We start from the raw sequence: 24,515 nt of genomic DNA, 5'->3' as shown, positions 1-24,515 counted from the left end.
TATAACTAGACTTTTTACTTATTATAAGTAAAACTATTATAATTAAAACTATAATAATTAAAACTATAGCGCTATTTATAAACCTCAATAGTAAGTAGTTAGTAATATAGTTATCTTTCTCTTATAATAAACTTAAAAAAGTATCTTAATTTAAGTACTAAGTAGGTACTATACTATTTTATTAAAACTATATTCTTATACTTATGACTTAGAAAGAATTAACTTTCTTTGATAATAAGGTACTCAGAGTGGAGTCCATCAAGTGAGCCGGGGCACCTCAGTAAATCCGTACTGGATGGGATGAAGCAATGGTTTTCATTGCTCATGAGCATACTCCGTACGATGTATCACTCTGGGATTTTCATCGGCGAGCCTGGACTACTCCGAAATAATAAGGTACATGGCAATCTCCCCAAGTCAAGTTGTGTTCGGGAACTCAAGGTTCCAAGGTTTCCACCTCGGGTTCTTTGGGAGGATACTCGCTCGACCTTACAAGGCTTCAAACAGGTGGGCTACAGCACGTGGCCATAGTAGGGAACTCCAGCGCTGTCTACTCCGTACGTTACCTCCCTTCTGCCCAGATCGCGTCCAAGGTACCATTTACGGATACTTCCCTGGTTCCGGCTTGCAGTCCATCATAATTCTCCCCTTCATCCTTCCAACTGTTTCGAGTGCTCTCTTACGCTCCCCTTGCCGTCTGTGGCCATTGCGAGCAAGTGGGAGGACACGCCCCTTCCTTATCACATGGCCAGAGCGTGTTCCTTCCCTCCAGATACTTATCCAATCCTTTCCTTCCTCTGAAAGAAAGTTCGGGACGGCGACGCATCGGCGCGGTCCATAATTGGGCCGAGAGATGACAGACTGAAGCCTTGGAGCCTTAGCTTCTTAGCGTGGCTGCCTGAGAGGCTGGGAATATGTGAAGCCGAACAAAACCTATCCCGACGTCAGTCCAGTCGGGTTCGGACCTAGGTCCGGGCCCTCTATCCCATCAACACACTTCCCCATTGCATGCGATTCGCTTGCCAGTCAATTACCCTTTGTTTCATTGCTTGGCAGAGAAGAATCCATCATCACCTGTCACATCCAGCTCAGCCAGCAGCAGGTCTTGTATCTATACACATGCCCGTGGCGATCATTTGGAATATTAGCGTGCTGCATCCTACCAAGCACAAGCGATAGCTCTAGAGAGCTCCGAGAAGCTCTGAGCAGCCGTGGGCAGCTTCGAAGCTTTGGCCGTCTCACTGATCGATCCCCTCTTCGAGTCTCATTTGAAAAAATGGCGACACCGGATACCTTGGAAAGTGAAAAGAGATCCATCTGGAGACGTATACCTGCCACCATCCTTGCAAATCACCCAACGACAACCCCCGGTCACAGACATCTGACATTCGAAATGTGCCGCCCCGGTACGGATACCTCGCCCATCCATCAGGCTCATGCTGCTGCCAACATCACCAGGACAGGGTGCTCTGAGGGATCACACGGGCTACCTGGTGCTCGAGCTTCCGGCGCCGAATCCTTGACACTTCCCAGCGCCAGTTGTCTCCCCTCCTCGAGTCTTTCCCCACTCCCCGTTTATCGGCTTCCTCACGAATGAACCCTTGACCTGCTCGACTGGATGCCTCCATATCTTGGGATCGTCACAGTGAACAGAGTCTCTGTCGTCGAGGGTCGTCCAGGGATTGTCAACGACAGTCACTGCCAGCTTCGTGACATCGCTAAGAGGAAGATGGATCAAGCATGGGTGGAAAGAAATGAAGGCACGGAGAGACAAAGCACAGTTTCCATCTCACGCCACTGTCTGGCACCCACCCGGCAATTGAGACGTTGCTTCTGTCACGTTCTTCACCGACGGCATCACAGTATCCGCAACGGGTTGGCCATATCAACGTTTCTGATTCTCGGTCAATCTTGCGCCCTCGATCTCTTCGTTGCCAGTCTTTACGCAAACCGATACAGCCTGGTGCAATCACTATGTATCTTACCAAGAAGATACGGAACGCTATCAATAGACCTTTGATCGAAGCCCAACTCAGACCGCTGATAGCATCCTTCAGCTCATCGCTGCTGTCACTTCGTCGGGTCAACACTGTCAGCGTTGCCGCAACCCAGCGCAATTCCAAGGGCCAAGAGCGACTGGCAAACTTAACGCTGATGCCGACGCTATTGTCGCTGGTGACTGGAAGGTGTTCCGCTGCAGTTCCCCCCCAGTCATCACCGATCATGATCCCAGCGAGCCCCCCTGCCCAGCCGCAGGACCCCCTCAACAGCCAATCTGCGATCCAGCCGTGACAGCGGGCCAATTATCGTGGGGCGCCTCCCCTACGCTGCAAAAAGTCGTACCATTTTCTCTTCGTCATCAGATATTGGCATGTCCGTACTCGACTGGAAGGGCACTTGTTCGCAGTCGAGACTATGGGTGGGTGCTGAGAACCTGGAACTCGGAACTCTTTAGATATTCAGTGCTCCCAATGAGGAGTTGGGCGACTGTGCGTCCTAAACTCTGAATAGGCTGAAGCTGAGTCCAGGCAAGAGTGCCTGGCGAGCCCTTGGCCGATCTTTTGGTTGCCGCACGGCGCTATGAGAACTTCCTGACGCCTCTCGGAGTAATGTCTCCAACGTTTGATGTCAAGCCAGTCTGCATCTATCGCAACCAACTGAGAGTACCAGTTCGCGGCTTACACATAGACACTCTCGCCTCGTACTACGTTGTCCCGTCCCTCGGCAAGGAAGCCTCAGGATGGTGGCTCGAGTCGCCTAGGCTCACTGGGACCGCACGGAACGGAACAAATCCCAAGAGGTGAAGCTCCGAATGCAGGCCATCTGCACATCAGTCAATCAATCGAGCTTCAGTCGCCGCCAATCTAGATGCTAAAACTTCCCCCCTTCCTCTCACCCCGGGCCGTCGACTGGATGGATACCTTGACAATACGATGCGTTACCTGACTCCCCCGGGCCCCCTGTCTGCTCTGACCGGTACATGCACACGCATCTCCCTCTGGCCCCAGGCGGTTCAGTCCAACACACCGCACATCTGGTCCCCCGGGCATCAATTCCATGCCCTCCCCCCACAACCCCAAGAACACTTACCTTACTGCGTAGGGAAGGGATCTGGTCCATCAGGAGCAAAGGGAACATGGACGTTCCGCCGTTGAGGCACTGTACCGAAAGCCTCCTGTGATGATCCCCCCCTGTTGCCGCGCAGGTACCTCTGTACTTTATCATAAATGTATGCGAAATATACGTCCACTCAGAAATCATACCCAGCCCTGAGTGAGTGCCAGTCCGTCGCTGGTCTCATAATACCTCTGTCATTTCCTCCCATAATTCGCACAACCGCGTTTCCTCTCTCCCTCTTCTTCCCTTTTCTTCCTGCTACTCTTCCTCTCACACATCCATCAAAATCCCCTCTACCTCGACACATCGAAAGACTCGAATCCCCTTCACCGCATCGAGTCTAACCACCCCCAATCCACATTTTTTGTGCCAAACTCTCAAGGCACAAATCGGCAGACACCAGCCGGTGATAAACCCTCCCGCGCTTAGACAGGCGATCTCTCATCACATTTTATCCACCGACTCATCTGGTTCAACTTGCCGGACGACGATAGAGGCACAAGCGCCGCCATATGAGCCACGGCTTCTCATCGACGTACGAACATACATCTGTCTCTTCAGCACTTTGTTGAAGGGCGCCCGCTTCACCAGGCACTAGACCGGCACCACAAAGCATCGGCATCGAAAAGAAATTCAGAACTTCCCACCGGTCCAGGTTCACGGTATCTTCGCGAGCCCACGCCCCCCTCCTTGAGTCTCACTCCCAGACCCAGTTGAAATTAGCACACTCGGACTAGTCTCGACGAGGGATTCTGACAGTGTGTCTTGGAAGAAATATTCCAAAAGCCGCCACAAAGAGCAGCGTGGTAACTTGACCAACGCTAGGCGGCTTTTCTTTCTCAGCTCCGGATCTTTCGACACACCCAACTGGAGCCAGCATCATCCCCGATCTATCGCCCCCCTTCCTTTTCTACCCCCTTTTCATCACACGCCCCCCCAAACCGAAGCCCAAGAGAAAGATACATGCGGTGACCTTCCCGTCCCGCCACCACGCATACCACACGCGCCCGATAGCTTGATCAGATCTTGCCTACCGGGTACCCATCTGGAGAGAGAGAGAGAGAGAGAGAGGTTCGACTAACCTAACCTAACTTCGTCTTCTCGTCCCAGGCCAAGCCACACCACACCACACCTTACCACCACACACTCTGTCTTTGGTTGGTTTGGTTTCGCTCGCCCATCTTTCACTCTTGCACTCTTCCACTCGTCTCTGTAACCCTTCTTCCCTGCCCGGTTTTTATTCTTACATGACTCTGAGCCTCCCACCTTGGACCGTCTCTCCTATCATCTCCACCCATCTGCACCAAACTTCACCGGACTCCCGTCTTGACACCGACTTCACGAACTAAGGCTCACTCTCGTCCCCTCACGCCTTGGTCGAGTCAGATGCACAGAGACTTATATTCGCATCTGGGGTTTTAATCACCATTCATCTGTTCTCCCGGCAAACCCGCTATGGAAGCGGGCGGATCTGGTACTAGGCAAAGGTAGGTTCGATTCTACTCGACACCCCCCCCCCCCTTCTGGCTCTGGCCTTCATTTGGTTCCCACGTCCCGTTCCCAGACCCAAGTATTGATCAGACCTTTTAAACAGCCGTCCACCTTCTGCCATCAACCCTGATCGCTTTGAACCTCGTCATCTCCCACCCAGAGAGCCTCTCGATAATAGACATTACCGCGACGGCCCCGCCATGGCGACCGCAGCCCTTATTAGCCCGAGCTCCCATTACGGTCCTCCCTCTTCCTTCTCTTCCGGCTACCAACACCACCCAGCTCCAGGACCAAGCATCGCAGGCATGATTTCGCCGATTGAACCTCGACGACCATCAGACGAGTCGGAGACTCCTCATCGACAGTCGCTCCCTTCGCTCTCAGAGGTCATCTCTGGTGCGAAGCCCAGTCCTTACCCCCCTTCTCAGGGTTCCAGCATGTCGGGCTCTCAAAGCTTCCCCTCGCCCTTTGCACCTGGACCTCCAAGGTCTTACGCCGAGTCGACGGACAAGAACTCGCCTCGACCTCCTGTTCCTGCTTCGACCTTCGCGCCGAGGCAAGATGCTCTCCCGGCCATCTCAGATCCCCCGAGACCTCCATTCGCAGGTCGACCGCCTGCGCCATTGGGCGGGTTCTCTGGACCTCAACCGAGCCCTCCTCTCAAACATGAGCATATGCGCGATATGCGCGAGAGCGACGCGCGTGCCGCCGAGAACGCTGGCCCGTACGCTCAACATTCCATTCCACCTCCGCCGACGATATATCCGCATCCCCAACATCCCCAGCATCCGGGCCAGCTTCCGCCAGGACAAGTCCCGTTGCCTGGGTATCCTGTCTCTCCGCGTCACGCTGGTCCACCTCCCCCTTTCCCCTACGAGGCCCAGCGCCCGATAGCTCACAGAGAAGACCCCGAATATGGCCCTGCGCGGGTCAGGACACACCTCGACGCGTGGGGGTATCAGGATTGTTTTTCTAGAGTGAGTGGCCCCGCTAAAAACTTTTGTCCGTCAAGCTTACCAATAAGTTCACTCAGATTGGTTCAGCAACAAGAACGATCTTTAACTTCGCCGAGGCCTATGGCAAGATTGCAGCGGAACAACAGGGCGCTCATCATCCACTGCACGATCGACTCCCCACCGAGCAGGAATTGAACGAGATGATTGACAATGTGGAGTACATCCGGAACTCACTGGATTCAGTGCGACAGGTTGTGAAGGAAAGCAATGAACGTGTACGGGCGGCTGGAAAACAGAAGGGCTACGATGATGAAGATACCCCCATGTACGACGGTATGAACAAGACCTATGGCATCACCGAAGTCAAGAAGCGCAGGGGGGTAAGTTTTGTCAATCATGCGGTTGTTATGTCGGAGAAACAGAGTGCTGACCTACTGGAACAGAGAGCTGCACCTCCTGGAAGATGCCATAGCTGCAACCGAATCGATACCCCGGAATGGCGCCGAGGCCCTGATGGTGCACGCACACTTTGCAACGCATGTGGACTGCATTATGCAAAACTGGAGCGGAAGCGCCAACTCGAGGCTCGACAAATCCGACCTAAGCCCTCTGATGAGAGAAGCTGAAAGCGGCTTGTTTTATCAAGGGAACCCGAGATACAAAGTACATATACGGACGAGCTCTACCTTCATCGGCCGGTCTACAACCAGTCTGACCCGACGATCGGCCTGGTCCGCGCCATTACACAAACCCACATATACACACATAACAGATACCCCCCTACTGCCTAACGGCTTATTATCCATCCAGCAGCGCCTGCACTGCTTTATCTTCATGCAATTAGCAACAAACTGGCTACACCTACTTTACCTCAACTTTTCTTTTTCAATACCCGGCATCGACTTCATCTTTGAATGTATATATCCTGCTCTTCAACATGTTCATCGGACGGGCACCAAGGGACTAGGCATTCATCCGGCGGCGTTTACTGCATTTTGATCTCGACACTTTCTTTGGCTGGTTTTGTTTACATCCTGCAAAGGGAAGCGGAATATCGGCTTTTTAGACAAAATATGGGGCGTCACACAAATAGGACGCCACAAGACACGCCTTTGGAGCGAGCAACCGCAGACCGACAGTCGATCGTTACCAAAGCAAACGTCTTATCATTTCCTTCAAACATTTTTTCCTTGTCTGCGAATGGCAGAAGAGATGGTGTTTTCCGGCGAGGAACGGCGAGGAACAACAGAAAAAGGACACGTCAGGAAGACGTGAAGCTTTCCGATCAGTCTTCTTGGAGGAGGGAAAGAAAAGTAGAAGACGATATCGGAGTCGTATCTCTTGCGAGAAACAAAAACGGACAACTTTTCCTTTTACTCTACTTCAACTTGGGCGCAAGGTCGTGCAAACTTGGCATTTTACCACTGTTACTACACATATTCCTGGGAAATCGGGATGGGGGCTTGGAATCCCCCTTTGATGCCACGGACCATGCGAGGGCACCAACAACAATACAGTTTTAGCTGATTTTTAATTGTACGAGTAGCCATTTAAGGCGAAATACCACCAGGAGGCGGCGGCGGCGGCGGCGGCTAGGAGTGGCGGAAAAGGAAGTGAGGAGGGGCGGCTAGCTTAGTTGTACCTACCCTTTCAATACAGGATTCAAGAAATCTGATGAACCCAGACTTGAAGTTTCAAGAATTATTGTAGCTATATTTTTTTCTCGCTCACAACGTGAAAGTCTATAACATGAATGATATGACATGTGCCAGGAGGCGTCGAGACAGAAGTGGGAGGGGAGATCTGAATCATTCATCGTGTGCCATCTCAGTCGTGTAAGAGGTAAAGTAATAACTGCCTCAATCGTGACAAATGCCGCCCCTGTCCACTGAGAGGAGGAAGTACACCCCATCATCCACTGAATGACATAACAAAGCCATGAGAATGGATACTCGGTGAGCTGAGCAGATGAATGGGTACGCAGTAGTCGAAGAGAAGGGGCGCCTGTTGAGAACAGGGGACCTGGACGTGGATGGGGAAAAGGGGGGGGGGGGTGTTAGCGGGATGCAAGTTTGCTTCTTTCGCCCTTTTCTCGATCTCGGAAGCGTGATAAGCGGGAGCGGGAATCTCGGGGAGAAAAATAATGATACAAAAAGTGTTGAACCTGGTTCTGGGCGATGGAATGTTTTGATGTGAGAAGTGACCAGAAGCAGTCAACGTCAGGGCCTCCCGTCCCACGTGGTGTCACTGGTGTGTGCGCGCGTGTGCGTGGCCGCCGGGTACCGTAACTACCTTACGGGCTTAATTCACCTTACCTACCTACGGCCACCTCACTCAGCTTACCTTCTGACCCCAGAACAACGCCACAAACAGACGTCGTTTCCGGTCCTGGCGGCAGTTCAGGCAGGGTCTGGACGGCGGATGGCGGTGGCTGGCTGGCTTAGGGGGGAAATTCTTCATGAAAAGCCGAGATCTTTTGTATTGTTCATTCTTCGGTACTTGATCTGCCTCCCCCTTTGTTCATCTCCAGACCGCCTCTCACTTTGACTGCCGAGAGGTTCTCGGTTTTTTCCAGACGCGAGCAGGGGGACCTTTACCTATTCACCGCCGTCTAGGTGTCCTCAGATGAGGAGGCATCAGATCGAAAAAAGTACAAGGTGGGTTTTCCGGTATCCTTGGAGGCACGGGGATATGTCATGTGGAAATACGGCGAAAGAGGTACAACGGCAAAGAATAAGTCGGGATGGGAAGGGATGTTTGATGGCCGGCTCACCCGGGGCACCAGATCGATCCAACTCTTTTTTTTTTCCTGTCTCGCAAACTTGGCATTCTTTTATTGACCTAGGTACTGCCATATTTCCGTGAGATGTAAGGAATGTCCCTGTAAATATGGTGTAGTGGGTTTGAGTATGCCGATTTAGAAATGCGCTTATTGTTGTTCGCAGCGGGAAAGAGGGAAGGACCTTGGGAGAGTTCAGATTTCCCCCGGAAAGGCCCAGAGATTCGAGTGCCGTGGTAGAGGGTACGGATACCATGTACGTACTCCCGTGCGTACTTGGTCTATAGGGGTAAGTTTAAACTCCCTACCAGGTAGCGTGGGTCTGGCCAGGGTAGAGCAGTGACTCTCAATGGCCAAATTTGTGTTCGACGTGCACAAGAATCTCGAAAGTAATGCTGCTGATGTAATCTCGAAAAGCACGGGCGAAGATACCTGACAAGGGGGTTAAACTTTGGCCTGATACCGTAGTATTGTCTGTGTAGTATGGAGTGAGATTCATAAGAGAACGTGTCGATCGATAGAGAGGAAGAATTACAAGGCCCCTCCCTGTTTGCGAGAGCTTTTTCAAGGAACGGGGTGTGTGGGTAAGTGGGTGGATGGTGTGTGGTTTGGATACGGGTCGTTGCCGCGCGGTTCTCGGGAGCCGATGATATTCCTCTCCAGATTTCGTTGCCTCATGTGTACACACTATAGATATCCAAAGCCCTTGGATCAACTTATTACTATAAGATGACGCATGAGATGAAGAGGATAAAAAGAGAGGTCAAGGTGCAGGGCAATCTCGCAAACGTGCGCCAGAAGGGGGTGGAATCGGGGAAGCAGAGGGGGGGGACGGATCTGAATCTCAACAGGGTAAATTGGAAGGAAAGAAAGAAAGAAAGAAAGGAAAAAAGGTTGTCACTTGTCATGGTTTCTGATCTGATCTGATGTATGTACGACCCAAGTACTTGGCAAACCCACGCTGCGTCAGAGTTGGATTCGCCATGATGTGATGTCTTCTTACCCTCTTCAAAGGATTTCTGATCTGCCCCTCATCCCTTCATCAGCTTTATGCCTTGTGGGCTCTCCCCCGATGTTGCACAAGATACGCAAATACACTTGTATAGGTAGAAGGTATCGGTAAGTAAGTGGGTAGGTACCTGCTCATACCGCTCGTCTAGTTGTCAGCATTTCCGTCCGTCTGAGAAAAGAACCAACTTCGAGACATACACGCCCCTCCTCATCGGAGGGACGGGCCACTCAGGCTGTAAGCACTGGGCAGGTACGGATACTATGCAAGGAGGGAGCTTGATCAGAGAGAATCATATCATGTAGATTCCCATTTTGAGGCACATATTGACAGTCTTCTGATTGGATAGATTCGCAAGGCGGAAAGGCCACAAGCCGACGAGGCGCCTGGCAAGGCGACCGCATATTTGATTTTCTTTCGGGAGTGAAAGGCAGGAAAAGAATACAAACCAACGCATCTCAAGATTTCTCTGGTGACACAAACGGGAAATTGGGGAAGAGGGGGAAAGAGAGAGAGGGGGGGATGACGGTGTGAAGCAGGGCCTGTCCATCTATCTGTACATGCACTATCGCGATGTATAACGTATAACGACGTCGTATCTATCTATATGGATGGCAGATATACCGTGCAGTCGCGCCGTCCGCCGATTCCGCCGCGTGCAACGTGGGCAAGGTTAGGCAGGCTGGCAGGGTACGATACAACCGTATTCATGGGGTTGACAAGAAGAGAGGCACATACGGTTACACAGTAGATAGAGGGAGGGACAGAAAGAGAGAAGGAAGAGCAACGTGTGGCTTGTACTTGGGTAGCGTGAAAGAGGGGGGGCCCTAGATCGCAGAGACGGGTAGTCTGCTTGTTCATATCGATGTTCGTGGGACGTTGTACGCGAATGGGTGACTAAAGGAAGGGTAAACTTGCCTTCTCGCTGCTTGTTCTCCATGCCACAGCCATCCTCTTGTGCCATGTCAGATCCCCTTCTCCCCTCTCATCCAGTCCCGTACAAGAAACAGATTCCGTTGTTTTCCCCGCACCGTTTCCTCCCCCTTGCCGATTCGACGGAAGGAAAAATAAGGGTACACAAAAAAAGTCTGGGGCGTGCGTGTGAGTGTCACTAAAAGTCACGACTTCAGCATTACACAAGAAACAAGAACTCAACACCACCGCCATTACCACCAGGCAGAAAAGAGCCAGAATGGTCAGGTTGCTGTGATTGAGGCAATTTACAATGCATCGGCCGTAGCTAACCTTCACGGAGCGAGCTTGACCTGGCACTGAGCTTGCGTGGTCGGTGCTGTACGCGCCGCCGTGTGTCGTTGTACAAACCAGCATTACCGACAGCATTTTGATCCCCAGGACATGAGTGCGAGCAATGCGAGCAATGCCAATGCAATTGCGGGTTGGGGTTGGAGGGGTGTAGGAGGTGTGCATCTTACCTCATCGCCCTAAGGTGAAGCATGGATGAGAGGGGGGGTGTGGCAGCAACAAATTGACAGACAGGCGCCCCCCGTAAATCGCCCATTCACTCGACTTTTGGAGGATTGGTTGTTTCTCCAGACCTCCAACCACTGGTGAGGTACACCGCACGCCTTCTTTGCCTCTCTGCGGCTACAGAGAAGTCTTCTTTTTCTCAGGTTTTCCTCTTCCTATTTCCCCCCGGGGGCCAGACGGGGTGCGGCGGTGGCTTGTTCAATTCGCGATGCGCGCCGGTGCTGACCTTGTGGCATGTGAGCTGTCGCAACTGGTGATGTGTTCAATGCGCCCATCTTCTTGATTCCCCCCCTAATTAATTACCTTTCCCTTCCGTGCGTCTTCCCGTAAATCGCTGCGATTTGCCTCCATCTCTCTCCCAAAGCCGCCGTTCGCCATCCCCTCTTCTTTCTTTCCTTCGTCCTTGTCCCGTTGATGGAGGGGTGAGTCGTTTCTTTCCATGGCTTCTAGCGCACGGGAATGGTTGATCGATGGCTCGCCCCCTTCACCCTGGGGCTCTGCAGGGAAAAGAAGCTGACCGACCACGCTCACCCTGTTGTGGCCGCCTGCTGTATCCGTAGAGTGGCGTAGGTATTCTTTGGCTTGATTCGAGAGAATCTACCGCCCGCAAATGAATTGTCCAAAACAAGGACGATCAGAAATGCTGCGTGGCTGTCCCCCGGAAAGGTACCCTACGCTCGACCGGAGAGCGCTGGGCTTGTGCTAAATCAACTACACGGCGGGCGTTGAACATTTTGACGATTCCCACCCATGAACCCCCATCACGCCTTGTACAGACGAGGGTTCGGCGTCCTTGGGACGACAACGAGGATCTTGTTGTCGTGGTTCCCTGGCTGGCGGGATAGCTGCGATCATGCCGGAGGGAGGCTCGACGACCAAAAAAGGCTGACAAGCGGGGAGACATGGACCTTCCGTCCCGCACATTAGTCAAGTAAACGGTTCTTCCTTCTCCTAATGTCCATGCGGAACTACAATGGAAGGTTGGAAAAGGGACCTCGTGTCGGGTTTGGCAGCCGTGCCCAGATGCCAAGCTCTGGGTTTCTGTACCAAATCCCAGAGGGCAGTGGAGGGATGGGAAAAGTATCAGCATGGTTCGAGATGCGGTCCATGTGTCATCGCGACGGGGCGTTCGAGGGGACCGAGAAAAAGTCTATCTGGAAGGATTCTGCGTGATGTGCGTGCCATTGACCATCACTTGCGGCTAGGCGCGCTGAGCGCGAAGGGGTAGGTACGGAGATGGAGTACCCAGAAACTCGTCACATTTTTCCTCCATCGCCGCCCCGGGGAATACTTCGCCGCGTGCCTTTGTCTGGATCCCCGTCTTGTAGTGGATGCCGATGCCACAGATCATAGATTGCCATCAGTTTATGGGTCTTGTTTCGACAAAAGGGGATTTCTATGGGGAGGCTCGAGAGCTGTTTTGGACTTTGGTTGCATCTCCCTCGAGGCGAGGTTGCGAGTCACATTCCTGGACTTGATGGAATGATTTTGACTTTGACGGGAGGCAAAGATGTGTTTGGGGCTTGCCGGTATCTGGACGCTGGGAAATTTGAAGGAGGCTTCGGTGGTATTCTGGTGGATGTTGTGAACTTTCGAGACCCAAAAAGCATGAGAAGCGTATCCGTACCAAGTATTTCGTTGATTCGAAGACGGCCGGAACAAAAAAGCATGGTGGTGTAGCAGGCCGCATTGCATTCCGCAGCATAAGTTCGTCAGGACGTTGCATGCTCCTCTGCTTGCGGCATCGTAACGTGTCTTGTTCCGAGAACGAAAGGCCTGTGTGAAGTGGGCTTGTGCATGGCATACGGGAGACTCGGTGTGCACCGCATGCACAACGTTGGCAGACATCGGCTCCGGGCCGGCTGGTCTGGCATGGAAGAGGAATGGCGGCACCCCAAGGTCCAAGGTGGCGCGTCTCTGCGTCTCGTCCATGCGCCCGCGCGGTGCAGACGAACCCTTTCGCCAGGCACCCTACATGCATCGATGGAGTGACGCATGGGTACAGTGCAAGAACGTGAGTTTTCTCGTCGCCCTTTCAATAGTATTTTGGCGCAATCCAAGCGCTCATCCATGTGGGCAGACAAGTGGTCAGCCGCCCCTAGGCTACCTTGGCAGGACCGGCTGATCCTTCTCCAAGGCTACTAGAGGGGAAACATGGCAAGAGGTCGGCCATGGTGCTACCAACCGCGCGTGGCTGTTGTCACTGTACATTGTTTGACAGAGTGCAGGGCTGTACAACGGCATCAGAGTCAAAAGCTGCAAGCAGGCGCATCTGCATCTATTCGAGATCTCTGTTTCGCGCTGTGCGAGCTTTGCGGGAGCATAATAAGGGGGGACAGACGATGGCATCGTGTTGCGTGGCTTCGTGTAGAGTCCAGGCCAGGCCAACGCCGCCAGCTGAGCTTGAGGAGTGCTGATCTAAGAGACTTGCAGTATTGACCGATGAGGGGCTGGTGGACAGGTTTGATGACGGGGTTCGTGAGCTGCGAGATTGTCTAGGGAGTCCTCCGTACAGGTGATGATGATGTTGAGGACGACGCAGGTTCGTGAGGATCGGGATGGGTCCAAGTGGGCTTCGACAAGGTGGGTCCAGCTCGCCGTGAGAAACCTCGTGGCAGACTAGAGGTCAGTGCCATGGAAGCAGATTGACTCTTTGCAGCATTCCAAGACTGAGACGGCCCGTTTAAGCAAGCTGTGCGGTTTTGATGGTTAGCGCCCGACTGCCGCCTTCCATATCTTGTTCATTGGGCTTGGCTTGGACAACGTGGAGAGCCGGAGACCACGCTGAAGGTTTCAAAGTCGGTGGCTTGAAGGCTGGACATAACTAAATCTCGCTTGAGCAAGGGGGCGTTGATCCGGGAAAGAGATATGACCGATCCCAGATTTAGATACTGGAGGGCTAAGACGATTGAAGTGATAATGATCAAAATTCTGTAGGCGGGAGATGAAGTCTGATAGCCGCGAAGAGACTATTCGGCGCCGTCGAACGGGCGTCCGAGTCATTCCAGTGTGTAATAGGGCCGCGTTGCATCAGGTTTTCTGTGTCGCTAAGGTGGTTGCGGACGTGCTCCTCCTCATCTCGGCCGATCTTTGGAGAAATTATAATCGCACATTTTGAGTTTGGTGGCCAAGGCCTAGGGCGAAGTTGAGGACGGGCAGAATATCTTGCCATCTTGCGTAGAAAGTGGATGTGACAGGCCACTAGGCGGCTGACGAGGAAACGCAGCGTTTCCGGTCGTGGAAAAACAAGGCGGTCAACATGGCCAGTGCTGGTGTCCATCTGCAGTCGACGTGGTGGTTTGTACACAACTTGTGGTTTCATTCTGGATAGTCCCGCGTGGCGTGGTTGGCAGAGCTCGAGAGGAGTACCTAGGTAGAACAAATTGGGCGTGGCAGCGAGATGAGACAAGGCCAGACCGTCATGTCTCGTCTTGGTGAAGCCCGAACGTGCCTCAGTAGGTAGCTCGTAGCTTGAGATGGGTTGCCTTGGAACAATCGCCATGACGGAGTCAAGGAACACCAGGCGCTGCTTGATGGAAGCACGTACCTACGCCATTTTTTCCGAGCACAAAATCTCACAATATGACGGCCCTTGGATATAGCGCATCCGGGGATGTCGATGTGGACCTGCGATGGTTGGGCTGGATCTGAGTCCATCTGCCGGGCTGAATTGTGCTCAGATGCTTGCCAACATTCAGACCGAAGTTCCGTCCAAAGAAGAGGATCAAGAACTTGACCCGATTAAGTGATGGCAGCTTGGGCATCCCACTTCTGCCGTGGGATAAGCTGGCTTGAGTTCGCACCTAGTCATGTTGCGGTATGCTTTACGTTGCTTTTTCTTTGGTTTCCGTAGCCGCAGTGATGGCTCCTTGAGTGATCAGAGACCTCGAATGCATATGTGATCTTGTCAGTGACGATCAGGCGCAGATCGCGGAGTGGCAGGCAGAAGAACTCCCGCTCGCATTTCGCTATTGCTGTTATTGCTTGCCTCGGCTCGGGCTTCTTTATTTGTCTGCGGCCAAACCGGGCTATTTCCATCCCACCCAAGCCGGCGAATAGACTGTTATCCGTCATCTGTAGGTGATTTGAGATGGCCAGATGAATACGTCGGACTCTTATGCACAATGATCAGGAAGTGTACAGTAGTAGAGGAGGGGCCGTTATGAACAACCTTGCGCGCCGGCCGATGGTAGATGGTACTCCGTGCGGCACGTCTGGTGAGGATCAAGGTAGCATCCCTGGAAGCAGCGTCCCTGTCGTATGAGCAGCGCCGGCGCCGACCCGAAACCACGGTTGTCCCTGTTAAGGAGCGTGACAATGGGAGAAAACGGACAGCAGCCCCGACAACAGGTATCCGTACCCATTACCATGTGCCATGATAGGTCTGGGTTGGAGGGAATTGCAAAATGGTTGTGTGGATTAGAATTGCGCTGTTTTTGGAGGTTCTACCGAAAGCCCATTGAACTCTGCTGAAGGGGGAGTGCGATCAGAAGCTGAGGCAGTGAAGACGGATAGATTGGTGGCTGATGATGCCGGGTGCCAAAGCAAAAGTCTGCTGTGGTCGGGTCTGTACGAATGGTAGTGTATGAGGGACAGCGACAGCGGGACTGAGGTGTGAGGAGTGGTGTGTGGTGTGTTGTGTGTGGTGTGAGGAATTGAGGAACATCGAGGAACATGGACCCCAAAAATCAGATCAACAGGGTTAGCAGCTCGATCGCGGAAGCTCTTGGAAAATTCCCGGCGCTATTTTGGGTGGGCTGTCTGATTGGATTGATGTGACCTCGGACGGGGGGGTGTGGAAGTGGAAGTTTCTGGGAGACATAGCAGGAGCGGTACGTGAGGGTACTTGCCGCCATTTCTCACAGTGAGATGATAGTGGAAAAGGTGGAAAGATGGTCGGGCTGGGGCTTCCCTGGAAGAGATTACCTGAGTGGGCGAGAGGTGGCCCACATCGGACCCCGGCGGCTCCCCGGATGCGATCGCAGATTTGCGTCGATTTAATTGCGATTCACTTTGGGCGGGAAAAACGGGGGTGGATCCTCTCATGGCAGGCATCCCTCCACTTACAGCCCGTTGTCTTCTAGCTACCCATACCGTGAGGTAAGGTACCTTAGGTACGGAGTACGAAGTACGCACCTACCTACTACGCACCTTCCACAGGGCACGCCGCAGTCCACAATGGAAGTTACCACCATACCTACCTACCTTTACCTCAAGGCAAGTGCCTACCCGGCAAGAGAGGAACACGACAGGACGGAGCGAAGGAAGGACCATGCTGTAAAATGCCTCACAACGTGCCTTCCTTCCCTTAACTTACCGGGCTCACCTCGTACCTTAATTCTGTCTGCCTAACCTAGACGCACTCCCGAATGGATATTTGGTTCCAAATTCCCCAAGGTTCAAAGTTGGGATGCCACCTCATCCTCCAACACCAGCCCTGACTGTCTCTCCAGCTGCCAGACTAAGCTACATCCGCGAAATGTTCGTCCCATTTTCGCATCTCACGACTCGTGTGTGGCGTGATCTTTCCAACTCCCGTAATCGTCAACGTCTTAGCGGGCTTCATCTCTCCCATGGAGCCCGGGCTTCTTTCTACACCGTAAACCATGACTTCCAGGTTCCTAGCCATGCATCGCTCTTCACTCAAAGGGCCTACCGGTACCTTACCCGCCACACACCTAGGTAGTATACACACTGCACAGTACCTCAGTACCTGACGTTGCAAATCCACGCACCCTATTTTCTGCCTTTCTGCCGCTTGCTCAAACCAAGGTAAGGTAGACTGGCCCATCGTACATAGTTAAATCGTGCTCGGGCATCCCGTGCTTGCTGGATCGTGGGGTAAGTTTTGTCGACTCAGATCCTCAAGTAGCACCATTTCTGAGCACCTATTACACAACTTACGAACTTTCTCTCTCAGCTTGAAGGGTCATACTTCACCAATGTTGCCCGCTCTATTGCAGGGTCTGAAACTCTTATCGTTCTGGAACCGAGTCTTCACGAGCAATCTACCCGGTGCGGATTGGCCGGCCCCGTCATGATCTCCCGGTCTCCAGCCAACCTGTAGGAACTAGTGAGCTGTTGAATGATCGAACGTTGTTGCCCACTCCCGTCCTCCTCACTCGGGCACTTGATGGATGATGGGTAAAATCTACAGACCACCCAAGCTTGTAGCTGCAATGTACCTGTCGACTAAGTCTCCATGCCATGCGAGATCAGGCACTATGCTCCACCTCGGTCAGAGCCTTCCCAAACCAATGACATTTCATAGCGCGGCCTTTTCCCTGCCGATGAACACGAGGAAGGAGACACCAGAGCTCCACTCCGGGCCCGAGGCAGAGGTTAAGGTACATTGCCCGTACCTGGTCAAGTCACAGTCTCATGTTCTTTCGCTGCCTCCACTCACAAACTCAACCGGGCCAACCCTCTTCCCGCCTGCTGACCAACGGCCAGCAACAGATGACAACCTTCCTGGAAGTTCTAGTCCCTCTTTTCCTTTCTTTGCCGACCGCAACTGCAAGATCGGCCCCTCACCTGCGGTGACAGTGGAGCTCTCCAAAGCGAGCGCGACCCGATCTTTGGGTTCGTATCGTGCATATTGCCTGTCAACCATCTGACCGACTGTTTAGGATCCCAGGATTGTTGCCATCGCTTCATCCTCACTCGCTCTCGTTTCTAACGTCGTCCCCAACTCCTCTCCACCCCCTTCCAACGACAAGTTGCAATCCATCCAACGTACATACCAGGGTCATTATCCAATGTCTCTAACCTCTTGTGTCGGCCCCATACACTCCGCTTATTGTCTGCGTCCGCCCGAGGAACTTCGAACACGTCAGAGCGTCCTTCCTACGGAGTACACCCCTCAGGAGTCTTGTTCGGGGCACACAAAGACATTGAGAAATGCTCGGACGAGTTACTGGGGCCGATCTCAATGACGGCAGTTGCTGCAGAGCAGAATGGAAATGGAAATTAACGCCAACGACCGCACCAATATCTACGCCTAATTTACACACTTCACTTTCCCATCTGACACCAAAGCATTTTGGGAAATCACTTCGTCGCCCGGCCTGGTCTAGCCCAAGCCATACACCAAGACAACGTCCGTTGCCCGTTGATCTCTGCTATGGCGCAAAGCTCCGTGCCTTTCCCCCGCCACGTGGGGTCCCCAAGCCCTGAACGCAGATAAGCTATGCTACTGAGATCTTCGGATCTGGGCCCGGCCCATTTCTCTCCCTGATCCATACCAATACCCAGCCGCAGTACTTCATCGCCGTACGGTGATGCCGTGTGGCATAAGGTACACAGTATCAGTCCTGATGGCTTCTCTCCCCTATCGCTTCCAGCTGCCAGACCCTAGCTGGCCACGGATTCCTTGCAAATGGCCGCGGATGGCGTTCCTCTCTGCTAAGGCGTAGAACAGGGACACAACGACAACAACGGGCAGGCAATAGTGTGTGTAGAAGGACTGTGGTCCCCTCCCCCTTCAAACACGCTGACTCGGACCACATGGGTCCGGACAGAGACAGAGGTATGCCATGCTACAGCCCAGGTCCCTGGCCGCCACCTGCTCTCCTAGCCTCTGGGCCTTGCCTGGCTTGTCTAAACGGCACCACCATTGTCCATATTCGACTCGGCGTTTAAACCTTCGCGCTTCTCCGTGGACGACATCGTACGATTCTCATATGGCTTCAAGCTCTCCCCCTTCGCTTCGCCATGCTTTCTGGCCTAGATCCCTCACCTAGTCCACCGATTTGCTCCGGCTTCCCACGCTCCATCCCGCATGGTCACCGGGTCCAGATCTGGTTGGATCTCATCAAACGATCTGACACCCGTGTGTCTGCGCAAGGGTGCGTTTCCGTCCGTCTCTGGCCGCGCTACCGCCCAACCGGCTCGCCAATCTCTAAGCATCAACTTGTCACATCTGACGGCCTGGGCGTGTATCGACCTCGTACCGTGCGCCAATGGTCTTGGTGGGCATCATCACAACCAACCTTTGGTGACCCGTTACAAAGTTCACAATACCGTTCCTACGGCCGTTCGCCATGCCTGTCCGCTGCCGCTGCCAAACATCCACAACACATGGCGATCCAACAGCCAATACGAATATTCAAAGTCAGCTAGTGGTCGCAGCACCGCCTCGCGTTGCTGAACCAGTCCCAAATTGCTCACAATCCCGTGCGCGGGAAACTAGTTCCTGCCTCATCAATAGCGTGGTCCGTAAAGACTACGCATCGCACGTCCAGCTCAGCCTGCTACGTCATGACGGTCCAGCAATCGAACCATGGCGTCTCGCGTCGATCAAGTCCGCTTGCGGTTGCCACCTCCAGGCCGCCTCAGCCTACCCACACGACTCCCACGCGACATGTCAGAGTGATGGCCTTTCCGAACGCAGCGATGTGGCTATACCGAAAGCAAGGCTGTCGTGAAAGCGCCGCGTGCTGTCCCTACCTCATTAAATGCAGTGGCGGCGACGCTATCAGTATGGGAACGTAAGGAAATGAGCCATTGTTGGCTCCTCAAGTTCTGGACTGTACTTCCATGCATGACCGTTCAGCCAGCGTCTCATTCGCTCGGAGACTCTTGAATGTAGTAAGAGATCGAGGACAGCAGTGGAATCCTTCCAGATTATCTGTGGTGTGGGCTTCGTTCTTCGGTCCTAAACCCAGAGGATGCGGTCCGCTAGTCCTGCCACATCACGCGGCAGAGCTCAAACCGCCAAGCTGAGAAGCACAGTTGCACACGACCTCTCCTCAAAGGCTCCAACTGACAGATCGCGGCTTGACTTTGGTTTGATGAGAATGCCCGAACCCCCCTCACCCCCCTTGTATTATCTTCAGCTTCTTGACGCTGTGCTGTGGAAAGATGCACCGTGCCAGCACACCTCGCTGCCGGTACGTTGACCTATTGTCTTGCAACACGGGGCTGATATGGCTCGATCTGGAGAAACGGGCAGCCCACAGCATATCAAAATAAACACAGACAGAAGCCTGCCTGCGTCCCCAGTGGCAACCTAGCTGGTCATCCACGGAGGAATGCCATCTTGAGATCACCTTAAATTTGCCGGCACAATGGGCGGGCAACCAGAGGGGATCGTCCGCTTTCGAACGAGCCGGCTCCAAACCGTCAACGCCATAGCGTCCTGTCATTCAACTAACCTCGTTGCATGTCATGGCAAACCCTTCCCCAATCGAATTGCCGGTGCAACTATTCTCGCCACAGGATCGCACTTGTTTGGCGTGCGCCATGGCCGAGATCCAAGACATGGCCTGGCGGTTCAGCAAGCTCATCCGGCCCAACTGATGGAGAGCGCTGTGGCTCGCGCCTTTTCGAGGAAACATCACACCAACCACCCCGTGTCGATTTCATTTTCGAGTTTGGCGTTCGGCTTGCTAACAGGGCAAGCAAGCAAAGCCAGTACACTACACGCCTCTCTCCACACACCCACTCCCCTTTAGTTCCCAGATTACCGGCTTCCCGGGTCTTCCCTTCCCTGGAAACTGGAAACTGGAAACGGGAAATTCCATCAGCATGCGCCATTCCAATTTCTCCATCATGAACTTACGGCCGGTTCCAGCTTTCCGGAACATTGCCATGCGGCTTGGAAGCCAAGGGCTGTGGAATTGCCGCGCAGCCTCGAGTCAAGAAGCTACAGGAAAAGTGAACTCGTCATGTGGAAGCCCGATAAATGTCTCAGTTTCGAGACGCCTCGGGAGTGTAAGGAGACGTTCACGCAGGCATCTCGTTTTCCAGTAGATCGAGAAGGATACCGCGACGGGTTCTAAGTCACTATGGGAATCCCTGGCTTCCTACTAGTCTAGCCCTCTGCAGGAGGGAGACAAACAAAACTTCCGCTGGAGAAAGGCGGGAAGTGCGCCGGGTTCCCACTCCCACGGGAGCCATGAATTCGACGCCTTCAGTCGGGCTAGGGAAGTTGTGCAGCCTGATGATGCGCTTACGTTGGGCTGGGACCTGTGGTCTGTCACTCGATCCAAGATCGTGGACTGCCTCAGATTTCACTTGGTCTTGGATCTTGGATCGACGACGCAGGATCAAAATGAGACATGTTCGCGACCAACTACGCATTTGGCTTAATCATTAACTCCCACGCTGGCACTGGTGTTGGTCCTATGGTTCACGCCTACGGCCGACGTCTCTCACGCTCTCTCTATCCCCTTCACAAACAGGATACGTCATGACTGAACTTGCCATTGCTGTCTTAATATATGCTTTTTGAGTCTATGAGTTCATTACGTGCACGGAGATCCCATCCAAGGCGCCGCCGAATGCGAGCTTTCATGTGGCTGATGGCGTCGAGACCCTAATCTGCTCCCTCCTATTCACTTCCTGCACCCCCTGGCCTTCGGGATGTTGCCTTCCTATTCTTTGCTTTCTTGGACCCAATGCCTCGGTCGTGATAGTGTTCCCATGTCTCCGTAGTACTAGTGAATTTAACCAACCTACGCACCTTACTGACCTACGTACGTGGGTACCGCATCTAAGCCTGTTCGGAAGCCTTCCTCTTCCTCGCGGAGACCTCCGGCTGCTGCTGCTGATCACCGCTGGCGCCGCCGCAGCCCCGGCGGAAGTTCCCGAGCAGCTTCGGTAGGCCGTGGATATCCAGCCCCGCGAACCCGGCTCCGGCCGTCTCGCGCTCGCCGATGGCGACGACGGCGGCAATAATATCCTTTTGCACGTCCTCGCCCACAGCGCTGTCGTGCTTGTAGCCCGGATGGACGTCGACGAGGTTGCGGAGCCAGCGGGCGGCGGTGTCGAGCTGGCCCGAGGCGCGCTGGCTGATGAGGCGGAGGTAGGTGTCGAGTTCGCAGCGGGTTTGGACGTCGACGTTTACGCTGTCGAGGTAGGATTCTACGAGGGGGATTAGGCCTGGGAAGCCGTCCGAGGAGTCTGAGTTGCTGCCGTTGATGATGTCGTTGACTGTCATTTCGGCGTATTCGTCTTCGACGGGGCCGACGGGGGTGGGGGGACGGCTGGGGACTGCGGAGCCGGGGCGGGAGTTGGGACGACTGGCGTCGTTATCGCCGCCGCCGCCTTGGGTGAAGTTGTTGACGCGGACCTGGCGGCTGGGGAAGGGATTCCTGCGGAAGAAGAATTTCTCCTCGAGGACTGCGTCGACGGCGTGCGCGCGCTCCATGTTCTCGTCGACTTTGGTGATGGGGATGTAAAAGTTGAGGTCGAACGAGAGGATGGCGCGGGTGACGAGGACCATGAAGACGGAAAACGCGGCGTTCTCGAAGTCGGTGAGCTGGATCTCCATGGGGCGGAACTCGACGCGCCAGCCGATGGAGTTGTCGGCGGGCGGGGGCTTGAAGCGCATGTGCTGCCAGTTTGTGGACTGGAGGTTCTCGAAGTGGTCCGTCTTGGAGAGGTCGAGCTCCTGGAGGTCTTCTTCGAAGACGACGATGGGGTCGCGGATGAAGAGGTGGGCGAAGTGGGTGGCGAGGCGGTCGTCCATGCCGCCGTCCATGAGTTTAGATTTGATGGACTCGTCGATGACGAGATTCGGGTCGAGGTATTCCTGGCGGAGGCGCGGGTCTGTGGAGATGTAGGTTGAGTTTGAGGCGTAGCGGGACTTGGGGATGCGCCAGCGGTCGTTTTTAAGGGGCTGTGTTGTTGTGTTAGCATGTCTTTCCTTGAGGTTGTTTATATGTACATCTTCATATATGTGCAGATACTCATGGTGTAAGATGAGGAGAGAGGTACAGGAGTAAGGGTATTTGTGAGTGAGTGAGGGAGTGGTTGAATAGTCCAGCCTGTGCTCTTCTGTAATATCTCACCTTTTCTCCGAGTTCCTCAGGGGTTCTGCAGTCCACGGCCCGGCTGATCTGATTCCACCTCACGTCGGTATTGGCCAAGAATCCCTTATACACGGGCGTGGCCGCCGTCAGGGCGAGCATGATGGGCCCCAGCGGGCTGAGCTGGTCGTACATCTTGCGGCCCTCGGTGATGTTTTTGGCCTGGAAGGTAATCTGCAGACAGCAGCTGCCCATGCCGAACGCCATGGCGTCCATGTGGATAAAGTTGTCCGGGGCGGCGCCGCCGTCGCGGACGTCGTCATCCTCGGGCCAGTTGTGCAGGTCGCGGTTGACGGTGGGATCCTTCCAGGGGTTGGGCGTGTTGGTGTCGTGGAAGACGGGCACGTTGACCTGGACTTTGCGGCCGCGGCGCCAGCGGATGTTGGCGGCGAGGGTGGGGAAGCGGATGTGCGGGTTGGCGATCTCGTCGGGCACGAACTGGGAGCGGAGTTTGGGGCCCGAGGGAGGGTAGTAGGGTTCCGTGAAGTCGCCCGGGCAGCCGATGCGGGGGAAGGTTGTGAGGGTGATGGGGTACTCGTTGCTGTGCATGTGGTCCTTTGCGATCTTGCGGCGGAGCTTCATGTCGGGTTCGACGTCGAGGAGTTCCTTGAAGCCGATGCCCCAGGGTTTGCCGGGGGTGGCTTCGAGCATGAAGCGGCCGAATTCCGGGTGGAAGACGGGGAGGGTTACTGATCTGTGGTTTGGGTGTTAGCATAACCGAGGCAAGGCTCTTCTTCTGCTCTCGATAAATTGCGCCATGGATCGGCTCATGTGGCGGACGTCGCCGGATGAGAGAGAGAGAGAGAGAGAGAGAAGAATAGAGGGTGAACATACGACTGTTCCCTGGCGACTTCCTGGAGCTCTGGTACGCAGCCTCCCTCCTTTGCGAGATCCGGGCTCTCGGCGAGTGCTGTGAGAATCTCGGCTTGTCTAAGAGACAGGCGGACCTTGGGCTCGTCCTTTGAGTAGGTCACGACCAAGTACTCGACCTTTCGTTAACATTGTCAGCTCTCGGGCCCTCATCTCTTGCAGTCGCTGAGGGGTGTCGTAAGAGTATGAGACGCTGGCACTCATCCATGAGGCAGCAGAGCATCATCTCTCACAACAGGGTTCACATACCTCATCTCCCCAGAGCATAGCATCGCGTTCTTTGCTCTTAGCCTTGTTCCATATCTCTAGAAGTTGCTAAACCATCCAAAAGAAACTCAGGTCAGCAACACTTTCATGACCCCAAAGACCGACGATAGCCTCGTGCGAATTCGTTTCATAGTGAGAGACAGAGAGACAGAGGGCGGCGCTCGAACCTTGATACCCCACTCGCGGACCTGATCCGCACTCTTCTTGGCCTCTGGCCAGTCGAGAGGGGTTCCCAGTGCTCTACGTTGAAAAGTATTAGAAGAGACTGCATCATTGGAATATCTGCATTTGGATAGCGGGAGCGTGTGAGGTAAAAACTTGCAGGAGACCCATGATTTCTGGTGATGTGTGGCTACGGCTTTTTCTTGGTGGTTTGTTTTGAGAGGAGGTGCGGCTACGGCCGGGTTTGGCCGGTGATCGGCGTTTTGGACGATGACGGAGTTATGAGAACAAAACGGCCCGAGAAAACTAAGGTAGGAAGTTCCGCGCGCCAGCCGCAAATATCTGGAATGATAACTTGCGATAAGAAGGGTCGGATATTAGAGTGCTTGGTATAATCAAGTCGGAGAGCATCTACTGTAGACCAACTCTCTACAGCTCTACGAGTGGCGAGACACAAAGACGTTGCCCGGTATGGAGGGGTTGGTTTTCTGATAAGACGTCAGACCAGGCTGATTGTCGTTTTTTCTTTCTTCCCCTTTGCCTGCAGGCTCACGATGCAAGGG

General features: G+C 53.9%; 5 protein-coding genes across 5 annotated transcripts; 2 read left to right on the top strand and 3 right to left on the bottom strand.

Moving 5' to 3' along the window:
* Positions 1-1,885: 1,885 nt before the first annotated feature.
* Positions 1,886-2,225, bottom strand: CTAM01_03720 (uncharacterized protein; the record flags this gene model as incomplete). The annotated part of the gene is made up of 2 exons (XM_060519752.1): positions 1,886-1,939; positions 1,986-2,225. The coding sequence occupies 2 exons, from the start codon at positions 2,223-2,225 to the stop codon at positions 1,886-1,888; spliced, it is 294 nt and encodes a 97-aa protein (XP_060385958.1).
* A 2,347-nt stretch (positions 2,226-4,572) lies between these two features.
* CTAM01_03719 (GATA zinc finger) lies at positions 4,573-6,190 on the top strand (the record flags this gene model as incomplete). The annotated part of the gene is made up of 4 exons (XM_060519751.1): positions 4,573-4,604; positions 4,769-5,537; positions 5,621-5,944; positions 6,008-6,190. The coding sequence occupies 4 exons, from the start codon at positions 4,573-4,575 to the stop codon at positions 6,188-6,190; spliced, it is 1,308 nt and encodes a 435-aa protein (XP_060385957.1).
* An 8,810-nt stretch (positions 6,191-15,000) lies between these two features.
* CTAM01_03718 (uncharacterized protein) lies at positions 15,001-15,210 on the bottom strand (the record flags this gene model as incomplete). Its single annotated transcript, XM_060519750.1, has 1 exon — positions 15,001-15,210. One exon carries the CDS (start codon positions 15,208-15,210, stop codon positions 15,001-15,003), a length of 210 nt encoding a protein of 69 aa, XP_060385956.1.
* Positions 15,211-18,553: 3,343 nt separating this feature from the next.
* CTAM01_03717 (uncharacterized protein) lies at positions 18,554-18,961 on the top strand (the record flags this gene model as incomplete). Its single annotated transcript, XM_060519749.1, has 1 exon — positions 18,554-18,961. One exon carries the CDS (start codon positions 18,554-18,556, stop codon positions 18,959-18,961), a length of 408 nt encoding a protein of 135 aa, XP_060385955.1.
* A 2,374-nt stretch (positions 18,962-21,335) lies between these two features.
* On the bottom strand, positions 21,336-23,790 carry CTAM01_03716 (glutamate-cysteine ligase; the record flags this gene model as incomplete). The annotated part of the gene is made up of 4 exons (XM_060519748.1): positions 21,336-22,463; positions 22,636-23,347; positions 23,488-23,642; positions 23,773-23,790. 4 exons carry the CDS (start codon positions 23,788-23,790, stop codon positions 21,336-21,338), a joined length of 2,013 nt encoding a protein of 670 aa, XP_060385954.1.
* Positions 23,791-24,515: the final 725 nt, after the last annotated feature.

This window comes from Colletotrichum tamarilloi (assembly GCF_030869305.1).
Source record: "Colletotrichum tamarilloi strain Tom-12 chromosome Unknown Scaffold_8.1, whole genome shotgun sequence".
Lineage (NCBI taxonomy): Eukaryota > Fungi > Ascomycota > Sordariomycetes > Glomerellales > Glomerellaceae > Colletotrichum > Colletotrichum tamarilloi.
This window is presented reverse-complemented; position numbering and strand designations above follow the sequence as displayed.